We start from the raw sequence: 24,598 nt of genomic DNA on the forward strand, positions 1-24,598 counted from the left end.
ATGGGAGCATTTCATGTTGCCTTAGATCCCTCTGCTATTTCCTCCAGAATTGTCTGGGTCCATTTATGAAGAGTCTGAGATAAGATATTCACATTTGGGAAGAAGAGTAAACAGTGTATGAAAATTTTTGGGGCTAGTTTTTCAACCTTTTTATGACAGTAATTACTAAAGAATGAAAAGTTAAAGAATGAAAGCAATGCAACTAAGGAGCCCGCCTGCCACAACTGAGACCCGATGCAACCAAATAAATAAACATTAAAAAAAAAAAAGGAATGAAAGCAAATATGAGAAAATGTACTAACTTTATATCAATAAACCATGAACCAACATCTAAGTAAATGGATGTTTTCCAGGGAATTATAAGTTAAAAAAAAAAACTTATCAAGACATTTTTTAAAAACCCGAATGAAAAGATTAATGTTATTTAGCACACACAAAAAATAAAACCCTTTCCAGAGCATTCTGCCTGAATAGTCTAACTCTGACACCAAAACCAAGCAAGGTGCACAAAAAACAAACATAAACAAGACAAAACAAAGTAAACTCTTCAAGTGAAATCCAGTAGTGAACTAAAATAATACATTATGATAGAGCAGGATTTAAAGATAAAATGCAGATATGGTTGAATAACTGGAAATTTCAAAAGTAATTTAGTACTTTATTAGATTAAATATGACCAAAAAACTCTAGGAAAGAAAAGCAGCATCTTTAATTTTAATGCAAGCTGCAATAACATTCAAAAGAAATGCTTCTAATCTTTCATTGTAAGATAAAAAGCAAGTAAAAAAATGCCATTATCATAACATTCCTGGCGTCCTAACCAATGCAATAGGAAGAGAATAAGAATGAAGAGGTATACACATTGGCAAAGAGAACGACTCAGGCAGATGTCGGGACTGCCTATTTAGAAAATCAAAGTGAAGTAACTGAAAAGCTATTAGAACCATTAAAAAGAGTTCTGTAAGGTGACTGCATGCAAGGAAGAAATTAAAAGCACTGTTACATACATACAATACACCTGTTAGAAAATGTAACAACAAAAAAGACCCCATTCAAAATCAAACAAAAGGTGTGAAATATCAAGCAACAAACTTGGCAAAAAAATGTAAGATTTATACAATTAAAATGATGAAGTTTTATTGAAAGACATAAAACAAATTAATGGAGAAGTGTTAGTTCACTTGATAGAAAATGATGTAGCAGTTAGCTATTCATTTGGTGACAACATGAGATGCCTAACACGTGCAATTTGGGTAATATATGAAAAATTGCTCACACCTTACTCGTAATAAGGACATGCAAATTAAAATAAGTTTATTGTTTGTTCAGATTGGTAACAGTAAGAAGTGAAAAAATATGATATGTTTTTGAGGCTGTGGGGAAAACCGGCCCCTTTCATGCATAGCTAGTGAGAATATACATTTTTGGAGGACAACCTGACATGATATACATTAAAGAAAAAAATAAGCATGAACTTTGACTTGAAAACTCCACTTCTAGGAATCTACTCTACTTAAAAATATACACCATAGTACTATCTGCAATTGCAAAAACTGGGAACAATGTAAGTGTTCAGAGTTGGGTAACGGTTAAAGAAATTCTCATAGATTTATATTATGTGATTGTTAGAAGATGTATACGTATTGATGTGGAAAAATTTGTAAGACATTAAATTAAAAACAAAACTCAAATGCCAAAATAATATAATCCAATCCCACCCCATCCCACTGTGTATGCACAAGCTTATACTGCAGAGAAGTGTCTTAAAGGATATACACCAAAGTGTCAATAGCGGTTGCCTTTGGGAAAAGGAGTGCAAGTGTGGGAGATGGGGATGGAGAGGAAGGGCTCAAGGCAGGGGCGGATGGTAAGGTGAGGGTGCTGTGTTCACTTTGTATTTAAACTGTTGGAATACATATTCACTTTTATAAAAATGTCTTTAAAAAGTTTTATAATTTAACAAGAAAATAAAACCGAGTTGGACTAGAACAGGATTTGGCTTCTCGGGAAGTTTTTATTTGGACACGGGGGTTGCTTAGTAGATAAAGTTCTTTTGAGCACTACTAATCTGTAAATGAGTCATTTTACAAGTCAGCTATATCTGTGCCATTAGAGGGCAGGAATATTTTAACCTTGGTTAGGCTTCCTGTTCTACTTATACACGGTCACATATGTTCAGGAAGACAAATTAGTTTTAATGTTAACAATATACAAGAAAATGTATTGTGGAAAAAAGCATATGCATGAAAGTTAAATGACAAAAACTAAAAAATAATTGGTGATTTTGGAAATCTGCTTTTACCCTTCCATCTCCCACCCCAAGGGGCTAAGTGAGCATATTCTAGTGCTGAGGGCCACGTATAGAGCTGTTAATGACCAACACTGCCATTATTTAAAAAGTGGTGACAAGTTTACGGGTTAGACACTAATCCTACCTGATGAAAAAGTATAAAAACCTAGAACATCGACAGATTTTGATGTTGCAAATTAAATAATAAGAAATTACTTCCATCCTTAATGATCAGTTCAATTGCTGCGGTATTGCAGGGCAATCAGGCAAACTTTGTAAAGTTTCAAGAGACTAAAGTTAGCACTGCTCCATTCTCCAACAAAGTTGTTTTTTATTTAACAGTTATTTTTTTCTAATACTTACTGGAAAATTTCCAGTTTATTTCAATCCACCAGCTCTATCCCAGCCAAAACCATGCTTAATATGCCCATATTATTACAAGATAAAGATCCCAGATCCCTTGTGGCGAAAGAGTCCCCTGTCCCTGAATTCTGACCTACTTTAAAAATGACTGAACACACCTTTTGGATGAACAGTTACGCAACACATATTCTTCTTCCTTTCACTGCCATTTTAATAGAAAAAGAATATAAACTTCTATATTACAAAATATATTTCACATTTTTTTCAATAGAAACTTAAGAAACACTAACTTTATAAAATAAATGGATGTTTAAAAGTAAATTCCGGATGGTACTGCATCAACGTGGGGAAAAAGTGTATTGGGGTACAAATACCCATTTGACTATGGGTACAAAGTATCAGTGAATACAGAGAAGAAATTCCAAGTGAATAGTGTTCTGACCGCTATGATCTTTTGGTCACCTCACTTATGATTCAGAGGCCGATCTGCGGATCAGTTTCCCAAAATAAGCAGTGATTGTCTTCAATCTATTATTAAGAAAGTTTTGTTCTATTTCCACTTGCCCTCCAGGCCCGGCCAAGGACGCCACCTAAAAAGGGAACAGAAGAAAGTCACACATACATAAGCATGGTTTCAAAAGAAATCTTTCCTTCAGATGCTTTATCAAATAATACAGCTCTGGCTTTTTATTTAAATCTTTCAAATAAGGAGGCATCCCAAACGTTCACTGTTACTTTCCAGGTGGGTATTAATGCAGTACTTGGTGGCAGAAATACTCGTTTCAGACACTTTTGACATTACGGGTATGACCACAGTGCTATGTCATTGTATAAGACCTAATCTCTCCAATGCCAGAAGTGACAGAACTTAGAGGAACAGAAAATCAACGTATCGTTCCCAAATACCAGGTTTATTTATTAAGATGGAATACATCAGAGAGCAAGACAGACCCCGCCCGACTTTCATGGGAGCTCCAGCCTCCACCACCTCCACCTTTCACTTCTCCAGGTGGGTTCTGGTGCTGTTCTCCCAGCTTGTAGCACCTCCTCCGCCTGTTGCTCTTTTGTGTGTGTGTGTAGTTCTAAGTCTCCCACTCCCCCGTTTTTACTGTGGTTAAATACATCGTTCTTTTTGAGGTCTACCGTAGACGGCGACTAACACGGTTATTTGGAAGCTGAAAGCACCGTCCCTCTCCACCCCCACAGACTTAACCTCAAAAGGATGCTTCAAATTAGCAATGCTTTGCCCGAAGTTCTTAGACAGAAAAGTTTTGTTCTGGTCCACCATTTCTTCATCCAGCCTCTCAGATCTGTTACTAGCAAATATACTCTCTCCTTGCCCATGATTACATCACCAGAGACCAGTTTGCCAGGGCAGCAGTGAGGATGAAGTGGAAGGGAACACATGGAAGCCCGGGGACTCAGAGAACTGAAGACACGGGGTGTTGGAGAGAGGGCTCCCCAGGTACCAGGGACCGGCACCAATGACAGAGACACCACCTCTGTAATTATGTCACTGTAACAGCCAAAACTGTAGCTGCGTAGTTTGCAAAGAGAGGTGTTGTTGGTCTAGTTTGGTTTGGAGGTGAGAGATCTAATCTCGGTGGTATTACACATGCTCCACCAGCATCGAGTGGAAGGTAAGATTTATTGTACATCACCAATGAGTATGTATTTTAAAGCATTTCAACTTCCTCTTAGAAAAACGTCACAGATACAGAAATAGGGAAGAAGCAAAGCTCATTCTATACTACACACTAAAAGAAAAAAAAAAAGAGGCTGTCCCACTAAGGCAGTAACAATGTCAATTTCAACCCGGCCCACAAAGAGATGCAAAAGAGACAGCTGTGTTTTCACCAATAGGAACAGATGACAGCAGAAGTGAAACACAGTATCTGTTACAAGGATGAGAAGCTCACATACATCCCACTGTTTACTAATGAGGCATATAATTATTCAAGTAGAACTAGAGCAGCAATTCTTAGGAAGAAGTGTTTTATTTTCTATTTTGATATCTTTATGTCAGTCTGATTTTTCACAAGGAAGGGCAAAATGAAGAATCTGTCTTTAACCAATAAAAGGCGTTTTGACTAGTATATTTAAAATATAATTGTTTCACAGTAATTTTTCTATGAGTTAAGATATAACTTAAGTGCAGTATTTCTCCCATTCCTTTAAATAGTGATTTATTTAAAGAAAGTGAGACTGGCAAGCAGAAGTTTTCTCTGGGGGTGGCGTTAGGGAACGAGAGAGGAAGAGGAAGGAAAGGAGGAGAGAAGAGGTCGGGTGAAGAGAAGCACAGCAGAGCTGAAGCAGCAGCGAAAATCTGCCAGGACAGGGAGGGCAGAGAAAAGCAATCAGAGGCAAAGTTACATACCAGTTCTACCAATAATTTGCTCATCCGTATAGAAAGCCGTTAAGACAGGGTTTGGCTTCCTACACCTAAAAAGCAGGAATGCTACCCATCTCTGTAAAAAGAGCACCCTGTAAGCCATAAATAGAATTACAGTAAAACGAATCTCTGAGAAGGTAGGGTTGCCTGGACTTGGGTGCTTTGGATAGAAAAAGGAATGAAGACGTCTTACCTGGGAGTTTTTGAGGTCTATTATAAAACAGTTATTTATAAATTATTATATAAAATAAAATATCTTATTCAACAACTACTGAATAAATAGCTTAAAGGTTTTGGTTCTGGGCAGTGGAGTGTAGCAAAACAAAACGAAACAAAACAAAAACAACAAAAAAACCCAAAGAATGTTGCCTTCCTGAATCGTACATTCTAGCCGGGAGACTCAGATGATGGACAATTAAAACAAGTATTGAAAATGCCTATCTAGTGTTTAGAAAGAAACTTAAAAAAAACAACAAACTTAATATGTTACTTCAAGTGTTCTAATTAAAAATAATTTCTAACCTTAGCCTTTTTGCGTTTTTCTAATATTTTCACAAGTACATATATTTTCAAGGTTAGAATTCTAGAGTTGAAAGACTAAAAATTATGTAGTTCAAGCCATTAAATATTTTGTTTCAAGCAAACTTAATGCCATCAATTTCCAGCTGTCTTTATTTTTCACTAGCAGGTTTAACTGACAAAATGTCATCTGGTTTCTTCCCCTTTCTTAAAGTTTAATAAATTGAGAGAGAGACAGAGAGAGAGAGAGAGAGAGAGAGGAAAGGGGAAAGGAGGAGAGGGAGAGGAAGAGGAAGGAGGGAGGGAAGCCAGCAACTCTGGACGACACGCTACATTTTTGCTATTGTACTTAAATATACTAGATGTACCAAAAGAAATCACAGTTTGCTTGGGCTGGAACTAGAACTAAGGAATGAACTCTCATCAACTAGATTTCATGTCAGGCAATAAGGCTGTTCTTTGGGGATGGGGAAAAGAGAAATGGGTAAAGGTCACAATACAGGTGATAACTAGTGAAATAAAAGGTACCGTGTAGAAGATTTAAGAGTTCAATAAAGATTCAAAATTGCACTTTTTAAAAAAAGCAAACTGATTTAAAGTAAAAATATATGGTAACTGAAGTAGAGAAAATAATTTCTAAACTGGATCCTCATGGAAAAATATATAATAAATACTTTATTATAAGAAAGATACAGACCAATTAGAACACTGAAAAAAATGTCCTATTACTACACTGGAGAAGTGATTATTTCTGCAACATGTAAAATCTTGCTTAGAAGCAAATTACACCAAGTGAATAGGAAGAGTACTTTTTATGGGGCCTATAGATCTCTGTCAATTACAGTGACATAAGCAAAAAGCATCTGAAATATTGGCTCTGACTAGAAACCTAATGACTACTGTATAGCACAGGGAACTCTACTCAGTGCTCACTCTGTAATGACCTGTGTAGGAAAAGAATCTAAAAAAGAGTGGATATATGTATATGTATAACTGATTCACTTTGCTGTACACCTGAAACTAACACAACATTGTAAATCAACTCTACTCCAATAAATATTAATTAAAAAAAAAAGAAACCTAATGTCCAACAGACAAGTGTCTCACCCACAATTCCCTTTTGTCCTTAAGTTTCTTTTGTTACATCCAACTAATAACTTCACAAAAATAGAGGTTGGGCAAAAATATTTCTGATGAACAGTTCTCTGGGAAATAAAAGTATTTTTTTATCAATGGAAAACCAGGCAATACTCAAACTTACGCATATTTATTGAAATTAGTTCCATATCTCTGCACATGGTAAATAGAAGTGAGATTTCTATGCTTAATTGAATAAATCTTATTTTTTATTTTTTGCTGTTTTTCATATAACTCGAATGCTACCTCAGGTTCTCAAAGACATTATTTCCTCTCTGTTTCTCTCTTCCTTCAAATATTTATTTGTTGATTAAGACAAATAAGATTTTGAAAAGCCATCACTGTCAACAGGAGCACACTGGTGGCATGTCAAAAAAATTCTCCTTGGCATCAAAAGCTCACCTACACGCATCTCTCAGGAGAAGGATATAATAACCAGAGTTCACTAAGCTTCGTCCCTCACCCGTTACCAGAACAGGTACTGGAAACAGGAAGACTGTTCTTAAATTCAACAAGTTCTCTAAAGCACAACAGACTAGAGAACAAGGAAGCCCCTGGTTAACAGCACAGGACTTGTATACAGCTCTGTGTGTGGCATCCTTTATTGAAAAACTTATCCGGAGGAGAGAAGGAAATATAAGCTTAGGTTCAGAAGCATTTGAACCTTCTCAATTAGCCTTAGGAGGCCAGCTTCACAGGCCCCCCCCAAGAAACAGAATGTACATGCCGTACAAGAATGAATAATACTGCTCTGACTGTCCAGCGGCAAACTTTCCAAGGGAAAGGCTGGCTGATAAACGTTACAAGCTGAACAGTTGTATCCTGAATTGCAACATAGGATTCAGCAGTGAATTTCACTAAGAACAGAGCTGGTCTAGAAACCTGGGTGCCGGTGGCTGGAAGAGAGGAGAGGATCCTTGTGGCAGATAAAGGTCGGCAGCAAGCTGTCATTCTGAGGTGAAGTGTTGGCCCCCTGTCGTCCGTCTCACCAGTCAGGAGTGAAACAACCGATTCCGCAAAAATTCTAATGCCCTTCGCTTCTCTTGTCACCTCAACTTCGGCTCCCGCTCTCATGGTGGCCAACTCTGTGACTGGTAACGAGGACCTTGTCAGCAGGAGACACGAAGGCACTAACTGCGCCACGAGAAAGACCAGCAAATGCCTCACGTGCCTCGTTCACGCATCAGTGCAGGCAGGCCGATGACCTGGCTTGCTCGCTGCAGAGCTGTCACGAGGATCCAGTGGAACGCGCGGGGCACGCTGCAAACTAAGTACGCATATGCCACTACGACGAGGCTCCTATGTTGTATCTAAGTGCAGGGGGCAGTCCTTTGCAGGACGAATGCAGTTCTGTAGGGTGGGTGCCCTGAGCTTTAAAGGCTGGGCATTTTCAGGGAAAGCAGTTTCAGAGTTACCACTCCCACATGTACCAGAAGCGCAGTCTAGCTCTCAGCCCTCTTTCTGTTGTCTCCTGCTTCTGGGGTCCACACCTGGAGTTTAAGGGACCTCCAACTGTTGGGGTGATTTTATCACATTTTCCATATGGATATAGTTTTGGCTACATGAACGTGCTGCCATCAGACCAGATTTCTACTATGGAAATTTCATTTAGAGCAATTTGACCCAATTTCTTATCAAGCTTAATATTTAGAAACTGGTCAGGCCCCAATTTTCCTTTTATTGAATAAGCAGATTGCTATAATAGCTTAGAACTAATATTTGCAAAGAAATTAGTGGTAAACTTTTATTGTATTCAGCCAAAAATCAAACACTAAAAATGCTAATGAACCGAATTTTGTTATATTTAAAGTGTTTCCCCAAATAACAAAATTACCTAATAGTTTCCGTAACTATAAATAGTTTTAACTATTCAAATGCATCTAATTGTACTCTTTTATATGGTAAGTTTTAGAAATGTTCCCTATAAATAAGTCCTCCCTCCCTATCTCACAAAATAAACCATTAGAAGTGCGATGACTGTGACACTTCCTAGACACTGTGTGTTGGCTCTGATGGGAGCCTCAAGAATTCTGCTGACTAGAAATGTCTCTGGATGAAATCTAATGTCAATTTCCACACTTAAAGATACAACTTAAATAATCGCAGGGTAAGTTTTACCTACAGTGTTGGGTTAATTTGTAAATATTTTCCTGCTCTATCAGGCAATGAAATAGGTGTGGTCTGGCCTGTTATCATGAAGCATATCGGGGAAGTCATGGAAGGGTGGAGCATGCCTACTAGACAGGTGCCAGGAAGGCCCTGGTTAATTTTCTCAACACAGCCCTTAGGGATGATGCTGAGTGTTGCCCTGCCCTCTGTACTGGTATGAACAAGTTATAGGGAAAAGTAACTTAAATTAACTTGACTTGAAAAGTACAAAGGCTCTCACTTTTCTGAGTCATCACATTTTAAGAGTTACGAAATCAAACAAAGATAAGGATGAAAAAAACAAAAAACAAAAAAAACAAGGATAAGGAGGCACTATAACAAACTGACCAGGAGCCACTCCTCTCTCTGTTCCCAGGTCTGTCTGGGAGACAGGACACCTCCTGTTAGACGTTCCACCCGCAGGGCTTTCATACAAACACGGTGTCTGACAATCGTTGCCGTGTGGCTTCTTTGTGGAGACTAAGCATTCTACTCTGCTCAAACCTCTATCCACATTGTATACATTTACCACTTAAAAGAGAAGATTCTCATGTTTGGAAAGCATGGTAAACCCAAAGCTAGTACCGGCTGCAAATCTATGGCTGTCAAAGGAAAGAAATGAAGGAAAACACAGCAAGATACAGGCGTCAAGCAGAAAATATACAATAATCCCGCACTCCATCGACAGTGATTTCAATGAGTGAGATATACCTTGCCTCCAAAGAGCCTGAGTTTGACAGTGAGAGTCTGCATAACAAGGGACACACATGTCCTGGAATGAACCCCAAACAGAGGAAGGGAATAAGAGACTGAGGAAAAAGGCGACCTGGAAAAATATTTTACTAGATCCTGAAAACAATGAGACTTGTTACTTATATGGAAAGATTATAAGATAACTTATATTTGTACTGAGTCCACAGTCAGCTTAACTACCCTAAACATAAATGTTATCCAGAGTACAGATCTCCCTGGATGGGAACTTAACTGTTCTCTATAGGCATTTCTATGAGAAGAATGTAGGCTGAGTCTCAAACAGCAGAGATTCGTAAACTTTTAGAACCCAACAACCCATTTGTCAGTTCAGGTGGCTGTGATCTTCTAAACGCTCCTCTGCTCCTCTGCTCTTTCTAAATCTTGGAGCACCGTCTCTTCTCTCATTTAAGAAATCCTACATATGGATAGGTTGTCTTCATTTTATTATAAAAAGAAAAGGTGATCTCCCACTGTAATTTGATCTAAATTCAATACCAATATAATGTGCTTGAAATCTTAAGTTTTCTTTTTGACTTTCATTATTCTCTAGTGTCGTTACTCCCTCTAGAGGCAGAAAATGTGAATGCACTACAAGCCAGAATTCTGGCGGGGGTGCGAAGTAAACCAAAACGAAGGGAAAAAAGTTAACTTTCTCCTTGGGCAAGTGTTAATTTAACTAGAAAAAAATGTGCTCGCTTGAACTTTCGCAAAAAATAGTGAATTTCCTATTGTCATTCAAGTACCCAAATATGCCCGTCTAATGTTTAATATAAGGATCATCTAGCCTTTCATGAGACTAGTTATGATGCATGATATCTTTTTTCTTTTTATATTTTTTTTTCTTTTCTTGATGCATAATATTTACATACGAGAAAAAGAGAATTATGGAATAGGCTCAGCCTTATCTGGGAATCTAGAACGCAGATCTGAGTCATATGAGTAGCAGATATTAGGTTTAATATTCAATTTGATATAAAAATGCAAAAAGCAAGGGGATAGTGCTTTTTCTTTTGTCTTGTAGCAGCACAAAGTATTTGAGAGACCTAATGTTTAGATGCAATGGCTCATGGGTAAGATCTAAGAGCAGCCCCTGCTAACTCAGAGCAGGGGCTCAGACTCGTTAATTCTATTTCCTTTTCTTTTAACCCAGAGAATCTCAACTCTGGCAGCACATGACAATCACGTGGGGGGTTTAAAAAATTATGCTTGGGTCTCATCCCAGAAAATAAATTAGAGACAACCTTTCTCAGTAGACCTGAGTCTCAGTAGTTTAAAAAAGCTACTCTGCTGTGACTGTAAAACTCTTAGAAGAAAACACAGGGGAAAATCTTCAAGACATTGCATTTGGCAATAATTTCTTGGATATGACATCAAAAGCACAGGCAACACACAAAAAAATCAGATAAGCTGAACTTCATCAAAATTAAAAACTTTCGTGCAGCAGAGAGCACTATTAAGGGAGTAAAGAGGGAGTTCCCTGGCGGTCCAGTGGTTAGGACTCCGCACTTTCACTGCCGAGGGTCGGGGTTCGATCCCTGGTGGGGGAACTAAGATCCCACAAGCTGCTCGGCGTGGCCAAAAAAAAACTAAAGAGGCAACCCATGGGATGAGAGAAAATACTGGTGAAGCATATAGCCGATAATGGATTAATACTCAGAAGATACGCACATGAAAAGATGGTCAACATCACTTGCCCTTAGGAAAATGCAAGTCAAAAGCACAATGAGATACCACTTCACGCCCATTAGGATGGCTATTACCGAACAACAACAACAAACAGAAAGTAACAAATGTTACTGAGATTGTGGAGAAATCAGAACTCTTGGGAACTGCTGGTGGGAATGTAAAATCGTTCAGCTGCTGTGGAGAACAGTAAGGCGATTCCTCAAAAACCTAAAACTAGAATTACCATGTGATCCAGCAATTCCACTTCTGAATCTATAACCAAGTGAACTGAGTGCAGGGACTTGACTAGATATCTCTACACCCATGTTCACAGCAGCCTTATCCACAGTCAAAAGGTGGACCATGGACCCTAAACGTCCGTGGACGGATGAATGGCTAAACGAAATGCAGTGTACGCTGACAACAGAATGCTACTTAGCCTTAAAAATAAAGGAAATTCTGACACGTGTTATAACATGGATGAACCTTAAGGACATTACACTGAGTGAAGTAAGCCAGACACAAAAGGACAGATATTGTACGATTCCACACACATGAGCTATGTAAGCATGAGGTATGCATGAGTAGTCAAATTTATAGACTCAGAGTAGAATGGTGGGTGTCAGAGGCAGGTAGTGGAGGGATGGGCAGTTAGAGTACAATGGGTGCAGAGTTGCAGTTTCAGCAGATGAAAAGGTCCTGAGACGGACGGTGGTGATGGCTGTACAACAACATGAATGTATTTAACACCATGGACTGTGTGCTTAAAAATGACTTACGGTAGGGCTTCCCTGGTAGCGCAGTGGTTGAGAGTCCGCCTGCCGATGCAGGGGACGCGGGTTCGTGCCCCGGTCCGGGAAGATCCCACATGCCGCGGAGCGGCTGGGCCCGTGAGCCATGGCCGCTGAGCCTGCGCGTCCGGAGCCTGTGCTCCGCAGCGGGAGAGGCCGCAACAGTGAGAGGCCCGCGTACCGCAAAAAAAAAAAAATGACTTACGGTAAATTTTGTCATGTATATTTTACCACAATTAAAAAAACAAAAAAGCCGCTCAGGTGATTTAATTTGCAGCCAGATCTGAGAGAGACCCAGTGTTCCAAAGACTAAGCAGATGAACCAAAGACGGGAAAGTGTAACACATTAAAATAAGAGTACATCCAATACAAGTATTACTGCTTTCTGAGAGGAGGAAGAGAAAAAAAATCTATAATCTGGGATGTGTGTTTATAAATTAAATCCTGGCATTTTACAAAAAAAAACCACATTTTTTTTTGTGGGGGCCGTGCCGCACAGCTTGAGGGACCTTAGCTCCCCGACCAGGGATCGAACCCGCGCCCCCTGCATTGGAAGCGCAGAGCCCTAACCAGCGGACCGCCAGGGAAGCCCCCATTTTACAAATATCAAAGCTGTCTATTCTCTCCTCTAGAGAAAGCATGACATCTTTACCTATTGGTCCTCTTCAGAATCTTAGTAATGTTTACATTCTTTCCACGATAACTTTATGACAGGATCTTCTAAGTAACAGACACACGACTTTTTGAGGGTTTATGGGCTAGACGCACTGTGAAAAATGCTTTATCCCTTATTTCATTTGTTCTTCAAAACCACCACCAACAAGTGGCAGGGCTGAGACGAAACTCGGGTCTGACTCTCAGCGCCTCTTTTTCCAGCCCATCACCGGAACATTAGCCACATACTCCCACTTCCGCGTCACTGATGTTCTGGCCACACCTTCTCCTCCACTCCTCCAGCCAAGTCTGCTTTAGCTTAAAGTCTGGTTTATCCGCTGTATGTATCATCCCGGGCCTTTCCTGAAGTCATCCGGCAGAAAGCCAGGGTTTTAATCTCTGCCTTGCTTAGGAGAAGGTTGCGCTATCACTAGCTTGTAATCCGGAGAAGGTGCTGAACTAGCGCGCCTGCTGGCTCTTGTAAGACAGGTCTGGAGACACAACAGAGGGAAACCACCAAACAAAAGAAACCTATGGAGAGACCTGGGGTGGCTCGAGAGAGAGAGAGAGGGAGGGAGGGAGGGGGAGAGAGGGGGGGGGAGAGAGAGAGAGAGAGAGAGAGAGAACGAGAACTTGCGTAGGACGGAGGGCAGTGCCTCTGGCCGGGGGCAGGAGGCAGTGGCTGTGGGAATTGAAAACAGGAGGAAGGAACACAAGGAACGTGAAATTCTGCTCTCGCTCTTCCCCACCCATCGCCCTGGCCTCAGCTCAACAGCGTCTGTGCCGTGCCTGCAGAGCTATAGCTGGAAAGCGAGGGTGGCTGAAGAGAAGCTCTGACATGAGAAGCTGCGAGAAGCAGGTGGGGACCCGGCCCTGGCAGCTGCCCCCTCCCACCCTGCTCTCCAGACATCCTCGGGCTGATGCCAGACACTCTGTGGTGAAGGAGTACAGCCTTCAATCGCTGCTTTTGCCCAGCCTCCTCCCCAACTGCAGTCCTGAGCTGGCGGGTTAGCAACCCCAGAGCTCACCCACCGCCACCCCTGCAGGTGGCCACTGGGGTCCACACAGCCTTAGATGGCGGTTCGCAACCCAGGATGCACATCAGAATGACCCAGGAAGCTTAAGAAACTGGTTAGATCGATTTCGGGGATGGGGCTCGGAGAGTCAGTTTTTTACAAATGCCCAATGATTCTAAAGGGCAGCGAGGTCTGACACTCACTGGATTCTGGCCTGGCCTTTCTCCTTCTGCATTACTCGAGAATAGCCAATAGGCACTAAAACAAGACATCTGAGGACCACGAGTACTTCATGGAAGAAAAGCAAACAAGCCTAGAAATTATATCAAACGCAGAAAGGATAAAAAAGATTCATGATTTAAACTTCTTACAATAATAAAAATATTCGAGTGCAAAAGAAGAAAACAGAACACAATGCAGAAACATTAGGTGTAAAGAATATAAAAAACACAATAGATGGGATAGAGAGAATTTATATATGTGAGCAATGAAGACCAGACTGAGGTAATCTCCCAGAAGGAAAAAGGAGACAAAACACCAGAAAATACAGTTATGGGAGACTAAGATCCACGTAACAGATGTCCCGAAAAAGGAAAAAAGATGGTGAGAACATAGTTGAACAGATAATGGAGATAATGTCTCCAGAACAAAGCATGAACAAAGCTCAGTGACAGAGCTGGCTCTCAAGTACCAAACGGGAGAGAAAGGAGAAACCGGTGCCCAGCAGCACCGGAGTAAATTGAAATATCAAAGACAAAAGGTTTTCAGTAGAATGCTTCGCACAAAGCAGACATGTAATGAGCGCTTATAAAAAACACCAACAAAAAAAAAAACACCAAATAAAGACATCATCAAATCTTTGTGAGGCAGTTATTATTCTAGGGAAAAAACCCAACATGTTTAAAATAAATGTTTATGATAAGAACGCAACAAGGACATCTGAATGTTAGTCAAGTGTCCTATGGTTAAAACTGTTCCTGGACACATGGAGGTGTTATTTGTCTGTGGATTTCTATCTAGGCTGCCATTCTGAGGAATACCTAAAACCTGTTCTCAAGGTAGGCTGCAGTAAAGAGATCTCGGCTAGGCTAGGCGTGCACATGTGAAACACAACACATTCATCCTTTCAGGACACGGAATGAAAAGCCCAGAGTGCTCTGTTTATGTTTATGCAGGCCAGGAGCCGTGGAGACGAACAGGATGAAACAGGCATGGACTTAACTGCTAAGCACTTCCAGTTTTCTAATAATAGTCAAAAAGTCAGGGACCTCTCATAAACATGTTCTCAAGTAAAGAAAGACCCTGTATCTTTTTCGGTCCAATCTCTGTAACAGTCACACAAGAGGCTCATAGAAGTTCTTCAGTAATGGCTTACCTGGTCGATATTAGCATTTCTTGGAAGAAAATAAATGATATTATTTGTGATCTTCTGGGAAAGTCTGAAAATTTCAAAGGTGGACAGTAGTTAAGGAAAAGTAACAAAAACAGTAGTTAATTTCTGATCAGAGATATATTCTTCACTTACTACATCATAACCCAAATGTACTCCGATATGTAACAATACCCTCTAATGGGACCTAAAAGAGAATGAAGTAGCATACTGTCCCTGATGGGTCGGGGATTAGAGGTTAAATCTATTTATTCAATTATCCTAGTGGTAGGAAACCAAGAGCCAGAGACACACATTCTTTCTTTTGGCCATTTCCTGGGTTTTGTGACAACAGGAAGAATAGGAAAGCACAATACCCCCCTTTCTAGTAAAGAGTAAAGACAAGTAACTCTGTCCACTGTATTTTTCTAAATTTTACTTAGCAATTTAAAACACAATTCCTGTTAGAGTCATACCTGACTCCTCTGGGGAGTAGAGACAGAGAAAGGGACAAATAAGAAATGGTATTCTTTATGAAACAAGGGTTTGCTTCAGCGTCCTGGAAGAGTAACAGGGAAACTTTGGAGACACAGAGGATTCAAGTCAGTGTGAGCTGAAGAAAAGTTAGGGGATAGTCACCCAGACTCTAGGGACAGGTCTTGAGGAAACCCCCATTTCCAGACAATAATTCCACGCAATTAATGCCTTTTAGTTCTTGTTTTGTAATGGTACAACTGGAGAGCAACCAATGGAAACATAACCTCGCAGTTACATAAATACAATGTAACTTTTGGAGATCACTCACCAGTTAATTTTTATGCAAAACAAACTGGAATCTATCAAGTGCTATTAGCTGCTAGCTCTTCTCTTCACTAATGTCTTACACACACACACACACACACACACACACACACACACACACACACACACACACACACACACCCTTCCTCTCCACAACCACTGCTTGAGGAAACTCTAAGGGCTTCCGAAGGATATCCATCAGGGGACATCATGGTGCTGATGTCAAAGATCTCGGCGGTGGCGTAGTCTGGTCCTCCCCAAGGCGGGCTGAGAAACACGACGTCAGCCTTTAAATGAGAAGCCAGCTGCAGGAAGTCTCCACAGATGAACTCAATCTTGTCCGCTACCCCGTAAATTTCTGCATTATGGCGAGCGAGATCGATCTTAACAGGATCAATATCAACGGCGATCACTAAAGTGGGAACAAGAAAGATGAGTTAAATGATGCTGATTATTGGTTATATAGACTAGTTCATCTTCTGAGCAGTCGGTTTATTTTCTGTGCAAGACCCTTTTTAAAAGACTTTTTAAAGGGAGGTTAGGCCATATATATGAGAGAAAGAATTAAACACTTTGATCACAACTAGAAAGATTCACTTGTGTGGTACCAAGAAAATGTGACTGAAGGGTGTGGCCTTCAGAGCTGCCTCAGTCAGTCAGCCCACTGGGCCGAGGCAAGTAGTGACGGTGGCCACCCAGCACCCACTGAACCCGGTCTGTGGTCAACACCGTGCTCTGTGCTGTGGACAGCCGAGCGGCAAACCCTTGGGAAGGCGATGGCTGCATGGAAAGCCTATAAAAGATTTCAGATAAGACCAATTTCCTCAAAATGAGGCAACTTCCAAAGGAAGCCAAACTTGACAACTTCTACTGAAAGGCAAAATAAAACACATTCTGACAAACCGATATAGCCAACTTATGAAGAAGAGATGTAAAAACATCTGCTGGTGACGTGTAATGAGACATTTTAGGTAGAGGGAACAGATGTTATGTTTTCACCACACGGGCTTTCATTTAATTTATTGCAATTTCATAATTAGCAACACAAACCTAAGTTAATTCTGGCGCACTCGTGTCTTGCAGTAAATTACTCAGGTGCACCTGTACGTGCACCAGGATGTTAGTGGCAATATTTTATACCTGCAAGGGCTAAGTGGAATCCTGATACATACACCATGGTTGTCAAGGAAACAACTGCATTCCAGAAAATACTGGTTTCAAAATTTGTTAATGCTTTTGAGAAATAATGCACTAAATAAATCACTTGAACAGTGAATATAAGCACCAGTCATGTTGCAAAATCATGCATCTGCAACACTTTTTTCTGTTCTAAAAAAAAAATTCATATTTATAAAAGAGAAAAATGTCCTTTTTAAGCTGCTTAATCTGCTACATTTATAGTATAGAGACAGATGCAAAGATATACTGACAATAGCAAAAATTCAACAGAAAAAAATGACTTTCAACACCAAATGTATTCAGTTAGTTGTCAAGTTTTCATCTGCGCTCCCCTCGGAGGCCGTCTTTGTTGTCAGGCCTAAGAGAGTGCAAGCAACTCAATCTAGCACGTGAAGGAAGTGCTGACAGATGTTGGTAGATACTACGTAGAACTGTGCTGTCCGATAATGGTGGCCACTAGCCACATGTGGATATTACCTTTAAATCGATGCCAATTAAATACTATTAAGAATTTAGCTCCTCAGTCACGCAGCCAAATCTCAATTGCTCGATGGCCACATGTGGCTAGTGGCTACCATGCTGGGCAGTGCAGATACATTCCCATCATTACAGAAGTCCTAATGGGCAGACCTGATACAGAGCCACTGGAATTCATATAAAGGGGGAAAAAAAAATTTAACAGCAAAATGCAAACTCTGGGAATTCTCTAACCATTCAGTTGAGAACCTGCATAGACAGCAGCTATGTGGGTGGAAATCGGTCTGACACAAAGGGATCGTGCCGACTGCACACGCCATTTTCTCATGTGTATGCACATGCGCGCATGTGTACAGCTGACCCTTGAACAACACGGGTTGCAACTGCACAGGTCCACTTATAGGTGGGTTGCTCTTACTAGACGTGTAGGACAGGACCACGTGATCTGCGGGGGGTTGAATCTGCGGATGCAGAACGTCAGGTACAGAGAGCCGACCATGTTACGCTCGGATCTCTGACGTGGGGGCGTGCAGCGTCAGTGCCCCTAAGCCCTGCATTGTTCAAGGGTCAAGTGTGTGTGTGTGTGTGTGTGTAAAGAGTAATTGATTACATGCATATGTGTGTACACACACACACACACACACACACAACTGTACTTTGAACTCCCTGCCCCAGTGGAGTCAGCTCGCCCACACTAGGGCAGCACCCACCACGACTGTCAGAGCATCTGTGAGCTCCTACTGCTTTGGGTAGAAGGTCCCGGGACAGCACGCTGTGAGCACACTGAGGACTCCTGAGCTTCCGGCTCACAGGCTGCACCCGGCAGGGGTGGAGTCTGGGTGTGCCTCCTTTTCTTCCCAGGGGCTGGAGATCTGCAGGTGTGAGTGATGGGGCTGTGATGGAGTCGGGCAGAAGCGGTCTTCTTTAGCTTGGGACCCACATTAGACATTTTCCTTTACCAAATGTGCACTAAGCTACAGAGGGCCTTGGCAACAGATCTGTATTCGTAGAAATACAAAACTACAATATGGACTGTTTCTGTAATATTCTGAAACAATTTCCAGATCTATCTGCTGTTTTATCAGAGGGTAGATATTTTAATTCATGTTACAGTACAATGCCAAATGAAGACAGATTTTACAACTTTTGAGGAAAAAATCATTTCCATGCAATAAACACTGATTTGAGCTCATAGGAATGGCTTATCTGGCAAAGGCAGAGAAGAACTTTAAGAGAAAGTAGTAAATTCAGGAAAAACAAGAAAGTAACTACTATTCCAGTAAATGTGAAAACAGCTTTCATCCAGTCTCTCAGGAGACCACACACAGACAGCAAAGGTCACGATGCTCCGGAGCACCGGAGTGACTGCATGAGGCCACAGTCCATCAGCACTGGTCTTAAAATCAATGTGGAGCTGCCTTTCATCATTTCCTAGCTCCTATATTATGCTTTCCAGAATCGTATGTTTTCCTAGTTAACATAAAGGACTTTATATAAATCAATAAGACAACTGAAATCTACTGAAATGGGAGCTTTATATATAAAGACATTGGTGAAAAAAAGCATCTTCAGAGTATGACTTAACAGCTGCTATCTCTAAAATATCACATTATACTACATTTCAAAAAGAACTGAGAAAGAAAGGGGATATCAGATACAGAGAAAGCCAAGTAAAAGCCCTGGCTTCCCGACTCCGCTAAGTCAATTTGGGCAGACTGTCCAGTTTCATAAAGCCTTCTTTCCCCTGGGAACAGCACATGTTCTGCCTACTTGACACAGCTCTTAGCAGATATATACTGATACATCAGTAGTTTAACAGAGGTTTTCTTTCTTGTGATTCTGAAGTCAAACAACCATGAGGACAGTCCAATATTTAAAAGGTTCTTAGTGTCTTAGGATGTCAGAGCTGAAAGGTATCACAGAGGTTCTCTCAATTTAATGTCTCCTTTCAGTTAAGGCTAAAGGATGTCCAAGGTCAGCCAGATGGTGAGGGGCAGAGCTGGGAGTCCCTGCCTACTCTTCTCTTCTTCCAAAGAACAGTCTCCCATTTTCATATTTTTAGTTTTATATAATATGCTATAATCTTGGCTCCGCCAAGCTGTGTCTGTGTGATCTTGGGCAAGTTGCTTCATCTTTTATTTCTTGGTTTATTTGTGAAACACAGATAGTAGTAAAAGAGACATATCACAAGATCGCTGACTAAATAAATACATATTAAGCACTTAAACCAGTATACAAAGTATATGCTTAATATATGTTAATTATTATTGTTAAATATTTGGCATTAAATTATCAATGATTAAATCTTAGTAGAGATAGGCTGAAGCAAAATGAAGCCTTTACTGAATAAAGGGAAATTAATTAATGAATAAACTGCTGATGACCACTTACCTCTCTTTCCTGTTAAGGCAAACTGAATGGTATTTCCTCCAACTCCACAAAACGCGTCGACTACGGTGTCACACTGGAAGGACTGGCTGACCCTGCCGGCGATGTGCTCAGCGATCTTCTCGGGTGTAACGGAAAACCAGCCCTCTGCGAAGGGAGGGGGTTTCTGTTATGACATTCGGTGGCAAGAAGCCAAGGCAAACACAAACACAGCAAACATGATTATACACTAAATGCTTAAGAGAAAATACTCAGTTTCTCTTTTCAAAAAATTATGTATTATCTAGTTTGAAGGAAAAGGTCTAAGGATCTTGTTATAAAAGGGGCAGTATTATTCCCAGACCCAATTTCCACAGAAACAACCACCTCAATTCTTGCCTGATTCTTTTGCAATATCCCTCCAACAACTGAATGCAATTCTGATTTTTCTGGCTGAAGTATTAACAACTGACTACCTATCATGGAAAATGGAAAGTTAGCTATTTTAATTGACCAACTCCCCAAACGTCACCGAGGTTCCTAATTATTTAATTCCTGGAGGGGAAGCAGTGAACTGCATCTGTACGGGACACTTAGCAAAATCTGCACGTGTCTGAAGGGTCAGAAAAGCAAGGAAGTGACAGCAAGACTGCAGAGCTGTAGGCTCAGCAGAGCCTTCATCACTTTCAGAAATGAGGTCCCATGTCCGCTCCACAGAAAAAAATGACACTGCCCTCCTTCTTTCCCAAGAGAAGGAATTTACGTTTTTCAGAAAGATATTTCTCTGAACAAAATGATGCACCGATTTTCCTGTTCCCTTTCTTCATCAAAACTTTAAATGGCTCCTCATTGCTGGAAGAATAAAAACATAAACTTCTTTTATAGAATTAAAAGCTTTTCTCCAGTCTTATTTCCCCAACAAACTCTTATGTACTCTCCCTGATACAAAACATTTTACAAGTAATTTTAAGAGGCTCAGAGAAGCCCTGAAACTCCACACAGATCAATACCTCCTGATTTGGACAGTTAATAAAGACCAATGTTTAGGTATAGCCCCAGCATGAAAGCAAGCCTCAGTTTGCGCAACTGAGTTTAAGTTAGCTCTTCAAGGTCATGGTAGGAAAACTTGAAAAAGAATTCAAATTTTCCAGTGTTAATTCATCTACTTACATCTTTCTGCACATCAGATGTTCTGTTTAATAATCTATCAATTGCTTTTGCTATCTATCCTAAGATGCAAAAAATACAGATTAAACCTGAGTCTGAAGTTTAAAAAACACATATGTACCCAAATTGAGAGACACTGTAGAAAACCGGCAGCTGCTCTCTGGAAAATGTCGAAGTCATGAAAGACAAAGCAGCTCGGGAACCATCCCAGATTAAGGGAAACTAAAGGAACATGAAAATAAATGTGATACCTGACCCTATACTGGAAGAAGAAGAATGCTATAAAGGACATGATTCGTATAATTGATGAAACTAGAGTACTGACTTGTTGATTATGATATTGTAACAATGTGAAATTTGTAACTTTATCACTGTGACATAAAAATATCACTGTTCTTAGAAAATGCACACCAAAGCACTAAGGGGCAGGGGCCACTGGATCAGAAAACATACCTACATACATGCATACAGAGGATGACAAAGCAAATGTGGCAAAATGTTAAAAACAGCTCAATCTGAATAAAGGGGATATGAAAATTTCTTCCTATTCTTGCAACTTTTCTATAAGTTTGAAATTATTTCAAAATGAAGTTAAAAATTACATATACACCTTACCTCTGTCTAATTTAATCCCGTCGTCGAAGCGAGAGAAGAGCCTGTATCTCTGGGCCCAGTACTTGGCCAGCTCGGGCACAGCAGTGATCTCAGGAGGCAGACCAATCCCCTTTCTGTTCTTCCTTTTCTTCTTCTTCTTCTTCTTTTTATTTTCAGCTACAATAAAAAAATAGAAATAATACAGATGCTCACTATAGAAAGAGGAAGTCACAGGTGAATTTATCTAAAGTGTGGCCACGGCAAATAGCTACAGTTTGGGACTGCACTCCAGCACACGTATGCAGCCACACGCCGGAGGGTGGAGGGCACCTGGAAACAGCACTGGCTTCAGGTTATAGCCTCCACTTTGCCACTTCTTGGCTCCTTGAGCTTGGAAAAGTAACCCAGGCTCTCTAAGTTCCAATTTTTAATTCCTCAAAAAGAATGAATGAATGGGTAGCATTTTAGCTACTTACTTCACAGGATTGTTAGGAGATGTGGAGAGGTACTATTATAGGTATAAAAGTTATTACATAAGTGTTTCTTAGATAAAGTTGCTTTAGTGGGTGAATTATGGAAATTCAAGCATTTCCCTTCTTTAACACAAAAGCTCCCAAGGACTGATTAAGCTCTAACTCTCAGACACATCAATCCTCTGAACCTAGCCATGACCTACGAGTCCTACAGGCTCTGAGAAATTGAAACCGGGGTCACTAGCTCCATTCAATGGAAAAGGATCTCATTCATTCACATTGACTTTTTCTTAGATAAATGATTTCTATTTGTTTGGTTATTTGGTTTCAGTTCTGAGCAGATTAGATGCAGCAACTTAGAAAGACAGGAATGCTGTCATACCCAAGTATGATGACAAGAATTGATGCTGACAAATAATAAACATTAAAGTAAACATTGAAACGGTCCTCAAACAAAGGACTGTGTCCTAATACGGTCATCTGATCAGTGCAAACAGCAAAAGGTGCCGTCAATAGCCAAGTGCAGTGAGCTCCTCAAGAGAGGAGACACTAAGATTTTGAGTCAAAAACTCCTTATTGTGCAAGACCATCCTGTACAGGACTTAACATTAAGTAATCTAAAGTACGAAATGCCAGAATCCCCCAGATCGACCTAACCCATCTTCCAAATACCCGAGATGGTGGTATCACCCCAGGTGAGAACACCAGCCTCGTGACAAGTGGTGCTTAGGGAGCTAGGGTAGAGTGGAAAAATGGGATTTAGAAATCACACAACTTGGTACCAAGTTCTAGCTTTGCCACTTACTGGCTGGGTGATGTCGGGCGAATTTCTTATTTTCTCTAAGCTTTACTTATTTATAGAACAGGGATGATTTCACCTATCTCAATGGGCTACTTTACAAATTAAAGGAGAATAAGGATTCTCATTTCAGAACTCTCCAAGTGCCACGTGAACATCAGTTGTACAATGGCAATAAAAATATTAAACTACCTTAAGTATGCTGTTTAGAAAGGCAAAGAAATATATAATACAAAGATCACAGGTTTACACACACACACGGAAAAAAAAAAATCAAGACTCAAATAAGGTATTTTGCTCAATACTAAATAAGAAAGCATCACAAGTATAATTGTTTCATTAGGGCCAGTCTGAAATAATTCATCAGTAAAAATGAATACTATGTCAAATGAAAATTTCTGCCTTATAAAAGCCATAATGTTCCACTGAGTATAACTATTATAAAATAAATTCAAATACTACAAAAGGGCATAAAGTGAAAATGCTACACTGTTCTTCATTCATCATAGCCAACTACTGTAAATACTTTTTTATGTCAATGTACCATCTAAAAAACAAACATCACTACCAACCACCATCACCACAAAAAAACAACAAGAACAAAACAATTATCCAAAAGAAAATCAGGGCAATACTAGATTTCAACAGGAATCAAAGGGACTGGCACCTTTAGCCCAGGGAACAGAGTGGTGGCGGCAGAGACCAGTCTTAATGGCACAGACGGAGGTGCTCAAACAGCTCCCCCTACTCTTTGGTCTTTTCTTTTATCATGCTTGCTCAGCCAAGGATGCTCTGGGTGCGAAACCACGGCCATCAGCACATTTACACTAAATACGCCTTCCTTCAACTTACGAATAAACAGCAGTGAATCCTTAGGTATAGATGATTCGTAAGTGATAACGAGGGAAAAACATACTTAAAACAAGGAATTGAAGTCCGTTAGCGAGCGGGAGCACATCTAGCCTCACCTTCGGCTTCTTCCTGAAGACGGTCTGGTGCAGCCTGGGCGGGGCAGTCCCCCTCATCTGGCACTGCTGCTGCTGTGCTGTCCCTGTCAGTTTTCTCTGTTCCCACTTCCCCAGCTGGGGACACGGCACGACGCTTTCCAGGCTCCGGCTCACTCGTCTCTGGTGGGCCATTCCCTTTTTCAACAGACACTTCTTGTTCCTCTGAACCACTGCTTGTGCACGTATCTTGCACATTGTTATGAGAAACTGCCTCCTGCGATGCTTCCTCGTCCATTGGTTCATTAACCCATTTTAGGAATTTTTCTACCTGAAATTTTAAGATGTTACAAGCATGAATTAATTGGCAATTACACAGAATATTTCCACCTGCTTTACCATTTGTGACTTGACAAGCTGTGTCACAGTATTAGCTCTGATAAGTACACTGTATCACACAAGCTAATGTGAATAAGTAATTCCAACCTAATTACACTTTGTTGTCTGGATGTACCATGACCTTATTAAAGAGCTCTTTAAAAGGAAAAAAAACACATCAGCTTAAACACAAGACTATGACCTTCCTGTTAGCAATTAACACTAAGAGGATAAAGCTCTACTGTGCCAGTAACTTTCCATTAAGTCTTCTAACGATATAACCGTAATATATATTACCATTACAAATGTACTTACCTGTTGT

The 24,598-nt window shown here is 40.4% G+C and overlaps 1 protein-coding gene across 2 annotated transcripts in view; it reads right to left on the bottom strand.

Moving 5' to 3' along the window:
* Positions 1–283: 283 nt before the first annotated feature.
* TGS1 (trimethylguanosine synthase 1) overlaps positions 284–24,598 on the bottom strand; it is a 36,088-nt gene continuing 11,773 nt past the window's right edge. Inside the window, exons 8-13 of one of the 2 annotated variants that reach the window (XM_067712313.1) lie at positions 23,923–24,229; positions 21,704–21,859; positions 19,946–20,089; positions 16,101–16,310; positions 15,104–15,189; positions 284–3,243 (exon numbers count right to left, since the gene is read on the bottom strand). In XM_067712313.1, coding sequence (XP_067568414.1) covers positions 3,121–3,243; positions 15,104–15,189; positions 16,101–16,310; positions 19,946–20,089; positions 21,704–21,859; positions 23,923–24,229 — 1,026 coding nt within the window. In that variant the 3' untranslated portion in view covers positions 284–3,120. Of the gene's footprint in view, positions 3,244–15,103; positions 15,190–15,249; positions 15,970–16,003; positions 16,311–19,945; positions 20,090–21,703; positions 21,860–23,922; positions 24,230–24,598 lie in introns of those variants that run through there. The other variant, XM_067712314.1, reaches the window with a different exon arrangement.

The sequence above is a fragment of the Pseudorca crassidens genome, chromosome 17, assembly GCF_039906515.1.
Source record: "Pseudorca crassidens isolate mPseCra1 chromosome 17, mPseCra1.hap1, whole genome shotgun sequence".
Classification (NCBI taxonomy): domain Eukaryota; kingdom Metazoa; phylum Chordata; class Mammalia; order Artiodactyla; family Delphinidae; genus Pseudorca; species Pseudorca crassidens.